The sequence below is a fragment of the Panthera leo genome, chromosome E1 (assembly GCF_018350215.1).
Source record: "Panthera leo isolate Ple1 chromosome E1, P.leo_Ple1_pat1.1, whole genome shotgun sequence".
NCBI lineage: Eukaryota > Metazoa > Chordata > Mammalia > Carnivora > Felidae > Panthera > Panthera leo.
This window is the reverse complement of record NC_056692.1, coordinates 22,434,600-22,451,464: the sequence shown is the minus strand read 5'-3', so window position 1 is coordinate 22,451,464 and position 16,865 is coordinate 22,434,600. Positions and strand designations below refer to the sequence as shown.

Here is a 16,865-nt window from a genome sequence, read left to right as displayed (position 1 = left end):
GCAAAGGAATGCGTCATTCAACCTTTTTTTTTTTTCAATTTATTTTTCTATATTCCCTGTGTCTTGTGTCCTGCACAATCCCTAGCACGTTGTATTCAATAAATACTATTGAGTTGAAAAGCACTAGATACGTGGACACACATTAAAAGTGTAAAGGAGTGTTGGGGAGAGTAATCCCTTGTGTTGCTTAAACCTCAGGTCAACTTTTTGAGGGATTAGGATGGCTAGTTTTACAAAAGAGCAGCAGGCTCAGAGAACCTAAGCGAACTTGTTCAGGGTCTAGGAACAGCAAACAATCGGGCAGTATTAGGCAAACTAAAATCAGATTCTGGAGGGAATTCTGTGCTCTGTGCAAAAGAGCTTGACTTTTACTGTGTAGGGGATGGGCAACCATAAAGGGCCTTAGGGAATAGTAAACTACTTTTGAGGCTGGGTCAGGGAGAGACTGAGGCAAGGGAAGAAATGAAAGGTTCTTGGTGCTTGCTGAGGCAGCACGTAGACTAAAATGGGAACATACAGAGAAGATTAGCATGGCCCCTGCACAAGGATGACACACAAATTCATAAAGAGTTCCATATTATTAAAGAAAGACAATTTTTTCTCTTTTTTTCCCTTTTTTCTTTTTATTTTATGTATATGATGGTGGATGCTACCCAAACTTACTGGGTAAGTTTTGTAAGTTTCGCATTCATTTCATAATATATAGGTCAAACCATTATGCTGTGTACACCTTAAACTTCTGTAGTAATGTATGTGAATTACATCTCAATAAAGCTGGGAAAAAAAACCAAAACATTTCTGGTAGTGACCCATGTGAGAAAGTGGCCTGAAAGTGCTAAGTTAGTTGGGATGGAGAGGAACAGGCATTTTTTAAAAAAATAAATATTCGGATTTTACTTTTTATTAAAAAAATTTTTTTTGAAGATTTTACTTTTACATAATCTCTACACCCGATGTGGGGCTGGAGCTCACAACCCTGAGATCCAGAGCTGCATGCTCTACTGGCTGAGCCAGCCAGACGCCCCTAAAATAAATACTTGGATTGGATAAATAAATACTTGGATACAATGCTCATTTACCTAAAGATGAAATGAGAATGACTTGAGTGAGCAGGAGATAATGGTGCCATCAACTAAGATACAAAATGAACAGGGAGAAGTAGGTATTTGGGGTAAAAGGATGAGTTTTGTTTGGACATATTTGATTGGTTGAGGACAACCACAATCCCACTGTTTGGAGTGGGGCAGTCTTTAGTGTGCTGCAGAATGAGCATGGTTTTGGGGGTTGGAAGGTCACTGGAGGCTCAAATTTTAACGGGCAGTTGAGGAATCCTGATTTCTATCACTGCATTTACTACATTGTTTTGAGAATCCCCTTGACTATACCTTTTTCCCAGGCCCTGTGCTGTTGGCTGCTGTCATTGCTAGCCACATGTGGCTATCAGGCTCTTGAAGCATGGCCAGTCCAAATCGAGACGTGCTGTAAGCGTAAAATACACACTGATTTCAAAGATGTGTTGCCAAACAAGAAAGGACTGTAAGATATCTCATCAATTATCTATTTGATTCCATGTTAAAGTAATCTTTTGGATAAGTTGGGTTAGTTAAATAAAAATATATTAAAATTAATCTCAACTGTTTCACTCTTTTGAAAATGTGACTAGAAAATGTAAAACTGCATACTCCACTCACTTGATACTTCTGTTGGACAGCACTGCCCTGGACTTCAGTGTTTGTGGAGGGTGACATCTGTGCCTTATGTGTCTTTTTATCGTCAATGTGGAGAATAGTACTGGGCACATAGTAGGCACTCAGCAAATATTTATAAATACATTAATGAAACCCATGAGTGAATGCAAGGACTTGAAACTCTGAAATTGATCAGCTCCCTCAGAAGAATGTTTACTACATTGTATCTTTGGCAATGTTTGATGTAAATGTGCAAAAAGACTCAGGCTCTTAATGTTTGTTTTGCTTGAATACAGCTCCAAGGAACCCCTAATCTCTTTGATTCACCCTCCATTCCCCTGTCCCCCAGTATAAAACAGAACTAGGTGTGAAAGCTGGCAGTTGCATTTCATTAGAGAAGTGGGAACTGTTACCAAGGAGGGTGAAGTAACGTGTAGTGGAAATAGCAGGGCTTTGGAATAACAAATTTAGGTTTGAACTATGCTGTGTAACTATTTTCTTAACTTCTCTGGGCTTCAGTTTTCATGGTGAAATGGGGCTAAAAATACCTTCTAGGATTGTGTGTGACAGTTAAGTGATAGGATTTATATTAACTTGCAAACTGCACTTAGAAGTATTTCACTAAATGTACATTCCCCTCCACTCCCCAGCCTGGATGCATCCATCCCACTGTGAAGCGGAATCAATCAGGCAGGTATCGAATGCCTATTCTGTGTTCGGGACTATTCCAGGAAGTGGAATACAGCAGTGAAACAAAAAGGGGGAGGTAGAAAATAAATAATAAATAAAATGCATAGTATGTAAGGTGACGTTGAGTGCTCTGGAGAAAAAGAAAGCAGAGGAGGAGGATAGGAGGTGCCAGGCAAGGCGGGGATGGGGGTGCAGTTTTAAACACAGTGGTCAAGCAGCACCTGAGTGGCTCAGTCAGTTAAGCTTCTGACTCTTGATGACTCAGGTCATGATCTCACAATCTGTGAGTTTGAGCCCTGCATCGGGCTCTGCACTGACAGTGCAGAGACTGCTTGGGGATTCTCTCCCTCTCTCTGCCGCCCCCCACCCCCCAGCTCGTCCTTTCTCTCAAAATAAATAAATAAACTAAAAAAAAAAACCCACAGTGGTCAGGAAGGCCTCACCCCCAAAGCGACAACTGAGTAAAGACAGGAAGGGATGAATGAGAGCCACGTGGTAGTCTAGGGTACAGGGAATAGCAGTTAAGGCCCAGAGGCCAGGATGTGTCAGTCAGGTTATGAGATCAGCAAGGAGATGGGCGTGCAAACAGCAGCAGGAGTTAAGGTTGAGGAGCTGGAGACAAGGTCAGCAGGGTATCCGGAGACAGATCCTATAGATCTGGTGCCTTTTACTGCAGGTAAAATGGGAAGCCAGTGGATTGTATTAAGCAGAGAAGTAACATGATCTGACTTAGGTTTACCAGGATTGCTATCATTCTGGCTGCTGTGTGGAGAAACTGAGAGATGAGTTAGTTGGCTACCGTAAAAATACAGGGGAAGATGAAGGCAGCTTGGGTGGTAACAGTGAAAGAGTAACCAAGTATTCATGTAAATTTTTGTAAGTGCATTTTTCTTTTTATGTATTATTGAGAGAAAGATAGCAAGCTGGGAGACAGAATCCCAAGCACTCTCTGCGCTGTGAGCATGTAGCCTAATGAGGGGCTCGAACTCACAAACTATGAGATCATGACCTAGAGCAGAAATCAAGAGTCAGAGTCTGAGCCATCCAGGCGCCCCTGTAAGTGCATTTTTCAAGGGAGCGCTTTTATTGAAGTCCTAAAGCAATTCCATGATCCAAACCAAAAATGACCTTGGTGACAAATAACCAGGGTACCTCCTACCTGTTCCTAGTTATTCAAAGTCCACATGATTAAATCCTCCCCTTGGATGTTGCTGCCAAACCCTCCAGGGCACCGATTCTGTTGCTGAGTCTCCCAGAGCTTCTGCCGCCCCCTTTTAAGACTGTAACATGGGGCACCTTGGTGGATCAGTTGGTTAAACATCTGACTTCAGCTCGGGTCATGATCTCACAGTTTGTGGGTTCGAGCCCTGCATCGGCTCTATGCTGACAGCTCGGAACCAGGAGCCTACTTCAGGTTCTGTGTCTCTCTTTCTCTCTGCACCTCCCCTGCTTGTGCTCTGTCTCTCAAAAAAAAAAAAAAAAAAAAAAAATTTAAAACAAAACAACTGTAACATCCCTGACTTCCAGTTTAAGCTCATTAGGATTGTTAAGGAGAAAAAAAAAATCATTGATTCTGTTCATTTTTTACGCTACTCACTATGGAAGCTTGGCAGTCACAGGCAGGAGTAGGGAAAAGGCCTCGCACCTTCCGAGAGACAGTGTGGGGCACTCGTGAAGCTAGTTTACACTCAGTAGATTCCCTTTTTTAATAAGCTCTGGTCTATGAATCACATAAATCTCAGCACTGAGAGCCAATTTTACGGTTTGGTTTGCTTAATAGTCACACAATTAAAATAAGTTGTAAAAAACGGTGATGGTGTTTGCCAGGATAAATATTTAAAAGGGAACAGCTGTGGGAAGATGTAATAATTCACATCAGCCCATGGCTTTTTATTTTCAATAAAGGCTGTGGCGGTTGGTTCTTAACCAGCGGGGTTTCTTGGCCTCTCCTTGGGATAGCTTTGTGCAGTAGCTGCCAGGTTGAGGTAGGACAGAGACCAGTGGAGTCAAGTGTCTCGTGTGCCTCCAGGGAATAGCTGACCATGACAGAGACGGGGCAGGGTTTAGGACGTTCGATCCTGACAGTTGAGGTCACAGATACAGAGTGAGGGGCCTCAAAGTTGCTACGCCTTCCCTAAACTTCAGGGGTGGGTTTTCTAGTCACGATTTTTAGGAGGCAAGTTAATAATTTTCAAGAGAGAAATTTATAAAGAGATATGCCTATCTGGGAAACAAACCTAAGTTCTATCTCCTCCAGTGGATTCTAGGCTGGCTGAGAGGTGGCCTTGGTGCCCGTTGATTTTCCAGTTTGGGTATGATGGTACAGCTTGAAGATCAGGTCGAACGCTTCCTTCCTCTCTCGTGTCTCATGCCATTCCCTTTACATCAGGAGAGGGCCTACCCCTCTTCTCTCTTCTGGGAGCTTCCACCCATGCCCTCTTACTGAACCTTCTGACCGTGCAACCCGCTGTGCTCTCCCTCTCCCGCCTTCAGCTTCGGTCTTGGTGTTGGTGATAGTAAAGAAAAAAACCCCAATTGCTTCCACTTGCATTACAGACGATACTCTGAAGACTACTTCACTTGTAACACCAGACATGGGTTTTCTACATCCAGCAATGAAAGGGTTTCGGTTAAGGGCTCAGTCCCACGAGACTGCTCCCTGCCCCCACTTCAGATGCCAGTCCCAAGGCCAAGTTGTCACCCAGGCTTCCGACTGACCACCTGCAAGTCAGAGCTTCCCAGACCCCCCTCTGTGGGTTTGATAAATGTGGTGGAGCAACTCAGGAAAAGTTTACTTCCTGGATTATCCGTTTATTATAAAAGGATGTAATCCGGGGCGCCTGGGTGACTCAGTCGCTTAAGCGTCTGACCTCAGCTCAGGTCGTGATCTCATGGTTTGTGGGTTCGAGCCCCATATGGGGTTTCTTGCTGGCAGTGTGCAGTCCGCTTGTGATTCTCTCTCTCCCTCTCCCTCTCTCTCTGCCCCTCCCCCACTTTCACTTTATCTCTCGCTCTCTCTCGCTCCTAAAAATAAATAAATAAACGTTAAAATAAAGAGAGAAATAAAAGGACGTAACTCAGGGCCAGCCAGGTGAAAGAGATGCGTAGGGCAAGGTGTGCGAGGAGGAGTACAGAGCCCTCTCTGGCCACGCCACCCTCCTGGTATGTCCACATATTCACCGACCTGGAAACTCTCAAACTCCATCCTTTCGGGGTTTGACAGAGGTTTCCTCACAGAGACACAATTGATTAAATCATTGGCAGTCGGTGATCCAACTGAATCTCTAGCCCCCTCTCCCTTCCCAGAGATGGGGGAGGGGTGCTGAAAGTTTAACTTTCTAATTGTAAGCTTGTTTCCCCTGGCAAGCAGCACATAACCTTAGGGGCTGCCCAGAAGTCACCTGATTATCATGAACTCTGAGGTGCTTGAAAGGGGCTTGTTTTGAGTAACAAATGACCCCTTTGTCACTCTTACCACCCTAATCACTTAGGAAATTCCAAGGGTTTTAGGAGATCTATGCCAGAAATGGGGACAAAGGCCAAAATATATGTCTCTTTTTAAATTTTTTTTAGCATTTATTCAATTTTGAAAGACAAAGAGAGACAGAGCACGAGCAGAGGTGGGGCAGAGAGAGAGGGAGACGCAGGATCCGAAGCAGGCTCCAGACTCTGAGCTGTCAGCACAGAGCCTGACGTGGGGCTCAAACTCACAGACCGAGAGATCATGACCTGAGCTGAAGTCGGATGCTTAACCAACTGAGCCATCCAGGTGCCCCAAAATATGTATCTCTTATTTTGAATCACAATATCACAGTGATAGACAGATGTGGGAGGGGTCTTAGGGAGTACCCAGATAGCATAATACCCAGAGATGGTAAAACTAAGGCTTGGAGAGCAAACTGACTAGATAAATAACACATAACTAGTCAGTGGGAAGAGTCAGACTGAACACTTTTGATTAGCTCTCTTTCTACTGCCTATACCAGTAGTTTAATAAATAATTGGATACTGCTCAATTTTTTTCTTAAAAAAATTTTTTGTTTATTTATTTTGAGAGAGAGAGAGAGAGAGCGCGGAGGAGAGGCAGAGAGGGAGAGAGAGAATCCCAGGCAGGCTCTGCGCTGTCAGCGCAGAATCTGCTGCGGGGCTCGAACTCACGAAATGTGAGATCATGACCTGAGCCGAAACCAAGAGTTGGGCGTTTGACCAGCTGAGCCACCGAGAAGCCTTGGTCCTGCTCAATTTCTTATACTATTTACAATACAACCAGCTTGTAGTTTTCTTGAATCTAAGGGTCATGTCTTCACTCATTTATTCAAAAGCATTATGTAAAATGCTTTTACATTTTAAAATAAAAAAAAATAAAAAATAAAAAAAGCTATATGTAAAAGCATGTATATGCCTTGAAATTCACTTAATCCTCTCAGTAATTCTAGGAGGTAGGAACTGTTACTCTCCCTGTAGTCGTGGAAACGAAGGGTGAGATCACTTACCCAAGGTCGCGTAGTTAAAAAGTGGTGGACCACAGGGCATGCTCTGTTATTTCCTAGTTGAAATGTCTGGGAACTGAAGTCATTATTCTTGCTCCCATCAGAGACCACTAAAGAGTAACATTTACTGGGGCGCCTGGGTGGTTCAGTTGGTTGAGCATTCAACTTCCGGCTGAGGTCATGATTTCAAGGTTCGTGAGTTCGAGCCCTGCATTGGGCTCACAGCTGTAAGCGGGGAGCCTGCTTTTAAATTCTCTGTTCTCCCTTTTCTGTCTCTTTCCTGCTTGTGCTCTCTTTCTCTCAAAAGTAAATAAAAGATTTAAAAAAAGGGTAAAATTTATTGCTGGTGAAATGGAGGAGGGTGGGGCAGTGTGGACAGTCTGTTAACAACTTCAAAAAATATAGCTTCCAACCCAGCCAAGGTCTCTGAACGGCGCTATCTCTTAATGTTGATAGCAAACTTCCCTAGTCTTAATTCTTGCTATTTTGGGGGATCTTCTCCCCTTTTCCGCATTTCTCTATTAAATAGTAGAGGGAATCAAGTTACATCTAATGTTACTTTAGCAATTGCTGAGTGACCTTGGACAAGTCATTAGATGTCTAAAATGGAGGCGATAGCAGTTGTTTTACCTCCGGGGGGCATTGAGACTTGAAGAAAACTGATGTGAAGGCAGTGAATAAAAGATATGCTCACTATGTAAATGTAAGGTGATGTTAAATAATGATGCAGGGTAATAGTGAGGACTTTGGGATTGTTGCCCTGAGCAAGTTCCTTCACTTCTGAGCATCAATCTCATTTGTAAAATGAAGATATTACATACTTACAGGGATGTTGAGAGGATTAGAGATAGTGTATGTCAAACCCTAGCATAGAGCCAGACACATGGTAGGAATCCAGTAAACGGTAGCTATTATTAATAATAACCTGACAACCTGGCTTGGTCGACACTCTGTTATAACCACATTCGGCAGACACGCACACAACGAAAACAGCAATAACCCCCACCATCAACCACCCCACCAGTGTGGTCCTCTGTGCTCCCCTAAAGGTGACGGCTGGCTCCCAAGTGCATGTGAAGCTGGCCAAATGCCGTTAGCAAAAGGGAGGTCTAGCCAGATGGAACTCCTTTTCTCCTCTGAGAGACTGGGGGTGATTTTAATGAAGGATGGCTGAGTGCAGACTCACCCTGAAATAGCTTTGACTGCCAAGTGACAGGAGGAGGGAGCCAAATGAAATGGCGGTGGCAGACAAGAGCACCGAGGGCTGAGAGCAGCTGGGAAGCAATGTGTCCTTGCTGACTTTTTGATCGCACTCTGCTACAGAATCACTTTACTCCTCCTTTCCTCCACTTAAGAGGCCTCTAGGCAAAGAGGGCTGCCCACTAGCTCCCGCTGACATATGGACATCTCTGGACATCCCTCTTTGCTTATTTGGTGCCATGAGGAATTCTCATTAGCTGCTAAATGCGGGGGTGGCCCATTGCACTCCAGAGGCTCTTGTGGATACGTCTTGTATGGCTGCTCTCAGAGTGGGTAATGACTTCTTGTGCCAGACAAGGGACACACAAGGTAGGAAAAGATTTCTCAGCCCTTTAGGCCTCTGAATTGACTTTTGTTCTGGTTCTGGCTTCCATGAGTTAGCTTGGTCTTCTCACCACGTTTCCAAGCAACTTCCTGCTATGTGGGTGTTATTCATTCAGTGGATATTTATTGAACTCTATGATTGCTTGGCATTAAGTTGTGGGCAAAACAGATGAGTCCCCTGCCCTTGTGGAGTTTACATTCTGGTTGGGGAGAGACCTAATTCATGTGCAAATAAATAAGCTAATTCAAGATAATGATAAATTTAATGAACCCATAGAATGATATAACAAGAGGTGGAGAGATGGCTATTTATATCATCTGAGAAAGAAACATCAGGGCTGAGAACAGAATAAGATTGCCATGCTATTTGAAGTCAGGTTCTAAGCAGAGGGTCCTGTGAGGAGGAGGTCCTAAAATGGCATGTCTGAGGAATAGAAAGTTAGCCAGCGAGAATGGGGGCGTGGAGAATAAAGGCGGGAGAGTGTAGCAAATGAAGTTAAAAGACAGGTCGCAGAGTGAGATACTATGGATTACCTTTAGCCTACAAGATGTTTTTGAGATTTCACTAAAAACAAAAACAACCTTGACTTGTAATTTCTCCAGATAATTAAAAAGACATGCCCATGCCAGCCCACTATTGAATGAGTTGATTTCGACATAGAGCAGTTATGCTCTCCTGCCCTTTCCACCGCCCTTTAGTGGGGCTTGTGGCCCGTCATTAGTTCATGGGCAGTAGACATTCGAATCAGCAAAGCTGAGCACCATTTGAGCTTAATAAGGGCCCGGGCTGTTTTCCCCCAAGTGTAATGGAAGCATGTAATGAAGGGTTTTAAGTGACAGTGACTCGACCTAAATTCAATTTTTTTAAATGTTTATTTATTTTTGAGAGACAGAGAAAGACAGAGTGGGAGCGGGGGAGGGGCAGAGAGAGAAGGAGACACAGAATCCAAAGCAGGCTCCAGGCTCTGAGCTGTCAGCACAGAGCCCCATGCCAGGCTCGAACCCATGGACCGTGAGATCATGACCTGAGCCGAAGTCGGACGTTTAACTGCTGAGCCACCCAGGCGCCCATGCCAATTTCCTGTTAATGAAACATGCTATTTCCATTGAGATCATCTATTCCATGTTCATTAGAAAGTGGTTTTTCTTCTTATAAAAATTTTAGGTGAGTATATATACCTCCAGAAAAGGACAGCATTGAGGGTGAAGGGTGGGTGGGGGGCACTATTCATATTATGCCAAGACAAACAGGACTATGCTGGGCAAATCTTGTAAGTAAAAGCAACAGTAGTTTAGCCATCTGTCTCCAGATGATCAATTGAATGACTTTAAAAATGTTTAAAAGGTGCGGGCGCCTGGGTGGCGCAGTCGGTTAAGCGTCCGACTTCAGCCAGGTCACGATCTCGCGGTCCGTGAGTTCGAGCCCCGCGTCAGGCTCTGGGCTGATGGCTCGGAGCCTGGAGCCTGTTTCCGATTCTGTGTCTCCCTCTCTCTCTGCCCCTCCCCCGTTCATGCTCTGTCTCTCTCTGTCCCAAAAATAAATAAAAAAAAAAAGTTGAAAAAAAAAAATGTTTAAAAGGTGAGATGACACTTGTCTCATGGCAAAATTAAACATCTGGAGTTAAAAGAAATCTCAAGTAAATCATTACTCTAATTACCTCAGTTTCAGAGAGGAAATTAAGGGGCACTAAATTATTAGCCTAAAATGAAGTTAGCATGGGACAGGGTAAGACCAGTCCATCTTCCTTAACTTAGGATGGGTTTATTAGGACGTAACTCCATGGTAAGTCCCAATAAAGACATCATAAGTTGAAAATAACTGTAAGTGGAGGGGCGCCTGGGTGGCTTAGTCGGTTAAGTGCCCGACTTTGGCTCAGGTCATGATCTCATGGTTTGTGAGTCTGAGCCCCACTTTGGGCTCTGTGCTGACAGCTTGGAGCCTACTTCTGATTCTGTCTCCCTCCCTCTTTGCCTCTCCCCCTCTCATGCTCGGCCTCTCTCTCTCTCTCTCAAAAATAAACATTAAAAAAAAAAGAAAAAGAAAATACTGTAAGTTGAAAATGGATTTAACACAGCCAACCTACCGAACATCATAGTTTAGCCTAGCCTACCTTAAATGTGATCTGAACACTTACATGGGCTTACAGTTGAGCAAAATCTAACACAAAGCCTATTTTATACTAAAGTGTTGAACATCCCATATAATTTATTGAATACTTCAAAGTGAAGGACAGAATAGTTGTAGGAGTACAGAATGGCTGTCAGAGTATTGGTTGTTTACACCCGTGATCATGTGGCTCACTGGTAGCTGTGGCTCACTGCTCATGCCCAGTATCACGACAATATCATACTCCCTATCACTGGCCCAGGAGAAGATTCAAATCACAATTCAAAACAAATTTTTTTTCTTTTCTTTTCTTAGAGAGAGTGTGTGAGCAGGGCACAGGAAGAGAGAGGGAGAATCTTAAACAGGCTCCACATTCAGCACAGAGCCTGATGCAGGGCTCAATCCCATGACCCTGGGATTGTGATCTGAGCTGAAATCAAGAGTCGGGTGCTCAGCTGAGCCACCCAGGTGGCCCACAGTTCACAATTTGAAGCAGTTTCTACAGAATGTGTATTGCTTTCCCACTCTTATGAAGTCAAAACTTCATGAAATACAACCATTGTAGGTGGGGGACCAGACACTTATTGCACTTCAATTTATAAATCCCTGTCATATGCATGCGTCATTTGACCTGTAAATGATGCATCGTCATTTGACCTGTAAATGATATATCATCATTTGATGTAGGGTGTACTAAGGTTTAGAGATGTGACTTGCCCAAGATTACTAACCATTAAAATGTAGAGTGGGAACTCGAACCTCGGTCTTCTGTTCTCTTGCCAATTCCTCTGTTCTTCCTATTGTTCCATAGGAATCTAGTGAGTTACTACTAAAGGTTTTAGGCCTAAATTATTTTTTTTCTGGAATTCTCATTCCACAGCCTCTTGTTTCCTTGTGTGTAGTCATTACTTTCATCATTATGTGAAATACAAATGTGAAAGCATTTGGAAAGTTGTAAGGCACTGGGCAAATTTACACTTGAAAGCTAATTAAATCAGCTTTTTTCCCCCTCAACCCAGGGGAACTACAGTAAATTGGTAAGTGAATTGGTGAAGAGGATTACCTCTGTAGCATTTACAGTAACTCTGATATACTGTTGGCTAAATTAGGAGGTTCTCTAAAAAAGAGAACAGTGACTGGAAGAAATTCGTGGGACTAAGTCTTACAATTTGGGAACTTCAGTGGATTTACAGTCTAATGCCAGAACCTCTTTGACCCAGTTCAGAGAGGCATAAAGGAGCTCTCCAACGTGTGGAGGATCTGAAAGGATCCACTAACCCCTATAGCTATTTACATTGATCTCAGACCCAACAAGGATTCCCTTGATTTTGTTCAGGGCCCCACCACTCATTCTCTGGGATGCAGAGCATTCGGAGATTTTGAGAGCTTCTGTCCCTCTTGAACACCCAATGCTATTTACATGTGTAGTAACATATACCTAGCACTTTTTTTTTTTTAATTAAAAAAATATTTCATTAGGTTTGAGAGAGAGAGAGAGAGAGAGAGAGAGAGAGAGAGAGAAAGAGAGAGCACGCGAGTGAGCAGAAGCAGGGGAGGGGCAGAGAGAGAGGAAGACAGAATCTGAAGCAGGCTCCAGGCTCTGAGCTGTCAGCGCAGAGCCTGACTCGGGGCTGGAACCCACAAGCTGTGAGATCATGACCTGAGCCAATGTCAAACGCTTAACTGACTGAGCTACCCAGGCGCCCCTATACCTAGCACTCTTTAACTGTGTTACAGTTAAGGCCTCAACAACCTCAAGGATACTCAATTGTTAACTTAGAGAAAGTTCCAACTCCTTAGAGCATGGCATTAAAGACCTTCCACAACAGTTCATAATCTAGCTTTCCAATCATAGCTTCCACTGTTGTCTGAAATGAACATTCTGCTCTATACTGGTCTGCTTGCTACCTCCTGTGCATGTTTTATTTTTCTACCTGCACACCTTTAAGTATGTACTGTCCTTTATTGTAGCCATCCATCACATATGGCTCACACTTGAAATGGAGCCAGTCCAAACTGAGATGTGCCAGGTTTCAGAAATGTAGAACCCCCAATGGTAAACTATTTCATTCATGGTATTTAAATATTGACTATATATTGAAAAGTGAATGTTTTGGGTATAGTGTATAAAACAAAATACATTGATACTAATTTCACATTTCTTTTTACTTTCATGTGGCTCCTAAGCAATGTAAAATATATATGTGGCTTACATCTTATTTTTATTTTTTAAAAGTTCTATTTATTTATTTAGAGACAGAGACAATGCGAGTGGGAAGGGGGGGGAGGGGGAGGGAGAGGGAGAGAGAGGGGGGGAGAGAGAGAGAGAGAAAGAGAATATCCAGATGTGGGGCGTGAACTCACAAAACCGTGAGATTGTGACCTGAGCCGAAACCAAGAGTTGGATCCTTAACCGACTGAGCCACCCAACCACCCCTATATCGTATTAAAACAAATTTTTTTTTAAACATTTATTCATTTTTGAGAACAGAGAGAGACAGGGTGTGAGCAGGGGAGGGGCAGAGAGAGAGCGAGACACAGAATCTGAAACAGGCTCCAGGCTCTGAGCTGTCAGCACAGAGGCCAATGTGGGGCTCGAACCCACAAACTGAGATCATGACCTGAGCTGCAGTCAGGCACTCAACCAACTGAGCCACCCAGGTGCCCCACTACACCGTATTTTTAAATGGACAGTGCTCTACTAAATCATCAGCCTAGCCTCTTAAGCCAACATAGAACAGGACCTTCTACTCAAGCCCACCTTAGTATTACCTCATTCTAAAATAATAAAGTGATGGATGATAGAAAACTGTGAGTACCTGTGGTTTTATTCATTTAAGGCAGGCATGCCGTTATCAAATCGAAGTTGCTATTACCAGCTGACAGCTCAAGAAAACACTTTCTGGCAAAGACAGCAAAATAGTTAACATTTTCAGTAAGTGTTAGATTGCCTTTAGTCACCCACGCTAAAAAAAACCCAAATCCTTGAATTCCATCTTTATCCCTGTTTTTCTTCTATATCCAGTTACTAAAATGTTAGCCCTTCCTGTGAAGTTTTTCAATTTTATTCCTTTTGTCTTGTAACTAATCCAAGTCTTGCTCACCTTGCTTTTAAAATTCAGTTTCCAAGTAGTCTCCCAGCTTTTCTCCCCCATCCACATTTGTTCCATTTTAAAGTCTATTTTTTTTTTTTTTTTTTTTAGAGAGCACGAGAGTGAGCGTGTGAACGAGCGTGTGAGCGGGGGTGGGAGGGGGCGGGAGGGAGAGAGAGAGGGAGGGAAGGAAATCCTAAGCAGGCTCCACACCATTAGCACCAAGCCCCACGTGGGGCTCAAACTCATATGAGCTGTGAGATTGTGACCTGAGCCGAAATCAAGAGCAGCTTAACCGACTGAGCCACCCAGGTGCCCCTCGTTCCATTTTATATATTGCAACAAAATCATCTTCCATAGTATTTTTTTGCAAATATAATTCTCTGCTCAAAAACTTCCACTTTTCCTACGTTGCCCAAAGGAAGATTCCTTCATCTAGCATTCAAGCCAGGCTTTTTCATTCCTTATCTTTTGGTACTATCCTTCATAAAACCTGGGCTTTAGAGCAACTAGACTGACTTTATGTAAAGCACTTAGAACCATGCCTGGTTTATACTGTAATAACTATATATCTTAGCTATTATTATTATTGCTGACTTTCATTTGAGTAAGCTGTATGCACTTCTACCTCTGGAACACTGCTAAATCCTTTTTCCTATTTGAATAGGTCTGTCTGCAAAGGGAAAAGTAGTGATTTAAACAATCTGACTGGCACAAGCCAATTGTTAACTCCTTGAGAAAACAACTTCTCTTCCTGCAATAGATAGAAACTGTGAACAATAATTTTCTTTTCTTTTTTTTTCTTGAGAGAGAGAGAGAGAGAGAGAGAGAGAGAGAACGAGAACCAGTGGGGGGTGGGGTGCAGAGAGAGGACAGAGCATCTGGAGTGGGCTCTGTGCTGACAGCAGAGAGCTTGATGCTGAGCTTGAACTCACAAAACGTGAAATCATGATCGGAGCCAAAGTCAGATGCTTAACTGACTAAGCCACCCAGGTGCCCCTAAACCCTAATTTTCTACAAGATGTAATAACATTTAAGACTAGATGAGATATAAATAAAAGGTAGTATTTCTTGGGGTGCCTGGGTGGCTCAGTTGGTGGAGCATGCAATGCTTGATCTCAGGGTTGTGGGTTCAAGCCCCATGGTGGGTGTAGAGATTACTTAAGAAAAAGAACATCTTCAGAAAAAATAAAAAGTGGTACTTAAAAAACAGGCTGAAAAAATATGTGTTCTGGATTTAGGGCCAGATGGCTCTCCAACTTTGGTGTATATTAGAATAACCTGGGAAACTTTCAAAACTAATTCAAATGCCTGGGCCCCACTCCAGGTTTATTGAGTCTCTAGTAGTAGGCCTCAGGCACATGAATTTTTTAAAAGCTCCAAGGCCACTCATATGCACCTTTTCAAAAGCTTGGCGGGTCATCTTCCTGTGCACCTACACCCAAGAATCATTGGTTTAAACAAGAGAAACTTTTGGGTTAAGGAGGCTGGTCATGTTTGGCATGTTTTCACCATGTTCCCCTGGCACATTTTTGAAACAGAAAATTCAGAGAACTGATTTGCCCTGATTTACGTGTTTGAGTAGTGTTCTTAAAATTAAAAAACATCCTCCACCCTTGAGTTGATTTAGGGGATCAGAAAAGAAAAAAACCAAATACATCCCAAATACTACACTTGATTTTCACCTAAAGCCTTCTCTGCTAGCCCGACTTCTATTAATTTATAAATTTCAAAACAGAATTACTTAAGTAAATATATATTTAACTATGTACAACAGTTACAGCTTACAGACTTAACTCAAAATTATACATTTGAGTAAATGTGTAAAAAGTTGGCAATATAGTATGTAATACTTGAAAAATTTCAAAAACAACTTTACCTCAAAAATATTTTACACCAACTTTCCAAAGTGCTATCTTCACAGGTTCATTGTATCTTAACAACCCAGTTAGGCATGAAGTAACCAATATCATATCCAGAGACAGCACTTTTGGTACCACTGTAGAGGGTGTAGAAATCTTGGGTCTTTGAAACCCTATAATAAAGCCCCTTTTACCCTCCAATCCTGAGACAACAAATCTTGGAGTTCTCCCTCATCATCGCTGTCAACATTCTCCTCTTCCTTTTTCTGCAGTTCTTTTATAGTCAGAACCTCTTTAAGCTTATTTTTAATTTCATCCTGGCGATTCCGAAGCTTTTCCACCCGACGGTAACATTCTATCTGCTCATCGATCTCCCCAATTTGCCGGTCCAACCGTCCCTCCTCATCCTCTTCAGCAACTATGGCTTCGGAAATGGTATTGACCTGTCTCATGGCCTTTTGAAATTCGTCCCACTCTTTGTCCATCTGATCCTTTGGGGCATCAACCTTTCGAACCCTAGCGTCTATTTCAGGGTCATCAAAAAAGCCTTCCGGTAATGCTTCCGCTGTGTTTTCTCTCCTTTCCACTACTTTTTCATGTATTTCTGCTTTCTCAATTGACCCTGAATGAGGAATTAAAGGGGCCTTGGGAGGATTTGTATCCGAGAAGCCGCTTGGCAGCATACTACTTGTTGCCTCCCTCGAGGAGGAAAGCGAGTGTTCCTTGCCCTGTGCATCGGGCGGCTGCTTGCCGGCGTCTCCCCTTTTCCCTTCTCCTCCCTCCTCCTCCTCCTCCTCTTCCTCATCTTCATAATCAGGGAGTAAACCGAGTCCTGAAACCTTAATTAGGGTCGCTCTAGTGGACTCCTTCCCTGCTTTGTCAAAGTTGGTGGACAAAGCGGATGTGGAGGGCTGTACCTGGGGCAGCGGGGAGGCCTTGGGTCTTTTGGCATCTTGACCGTCCGCCTCCGACACCTTCCTCTTGGCTGACTGAGGCACTGAGCTGGCGGACGGACCCTGGGTGGCTTCCTTCGCGCCTTTCAGCTCGGCCACTTTCTCCCGGTGCTGCTTTCCCAGGACGTGAGTCTGCCACAGGAGCTCGCTCTTCACCGGGGTGTTGCACAGGGCACAGCTCAGCTGCCCCAAACGGTTGTACTTCGCAAATGGAGATTCTATCCGTTTCCGGTTGGTGCTCAGACGCTGCTTCTCCTTCATCAAGCGCCGCAGTTCGTCCTGATTCACCACTCGCTTCCCCGCCGGAGTGCGAGCGGAGGCGGAGGACGCCATCTTGGCGCCCTGACCCAAGGTGATTCTGGCTTCCGTGAGGGCGAGGCCTGGTAACGTCACTTCCTG

At 43.6% G+C, this 16,865-nt stretch overlaps 1 protein-coding gene and 1 non-coding gene across 3 annotated transcripts; one reads left to right on the top strand and one right to left on the bottom strand.

Moving 5' to 3' along the window:
* Positions 1-476: 476 nt before the first annotated feature.
* On the top strand, positions 477-582 carry LOC122207410. The gene has a single exon (XR_006196832.1). It is a non-coding gene; the product is annotated as a U6 spliceosomal RNA (small nuclear RNA).
* Positions 583-1,017: 435 nt separating this feature from the next.
* On the bottom strand, positions 1,018-16,843 carry ZNF830 (zinc finger protein 830). Of its 2 annotated transcripts, XR_006196401.1 has the most exons (2): positions 15,531-16,828; positions 1,018-1,479 (listed from the first exon to the last, which is right to left on the bottom strand). XR_006196401.1 is itself a non-coding variant. In XM_042915330.1 (1 exon), exon 1 carries the CDS (start codon positions 16,797-16,799, stop codon positions 15,687-15,689), a length of 1,113 nt encoding a protein of 370 aa, XP_042771264.1. In that variant the 5' UTR covers positions 16,800-16,843; the 3' UTR covers positions 15,392-15,686. The 2 variants fall into 2 exon arrangements, 1 of the variants encoding a protein (XP_042771264.1); XM_042915330.1 differs by lacking the exon at positions 1,018-1,479 and having other exon boundaries at positions 15,392-16,843.
* Positions 16,844-16,865: the final 22 nt, after the last annotated feature.

What these genes read in the sequence shown, in the direction of transcription:
- ZNF830 (XM_042915330.1), bottom strand. Translation starts at nt 16,799, where the DNA reads ATGGCGTCCTCCGCCTCCGCTCGCACTCCGGCGGGGAAGCGAGTGGTG.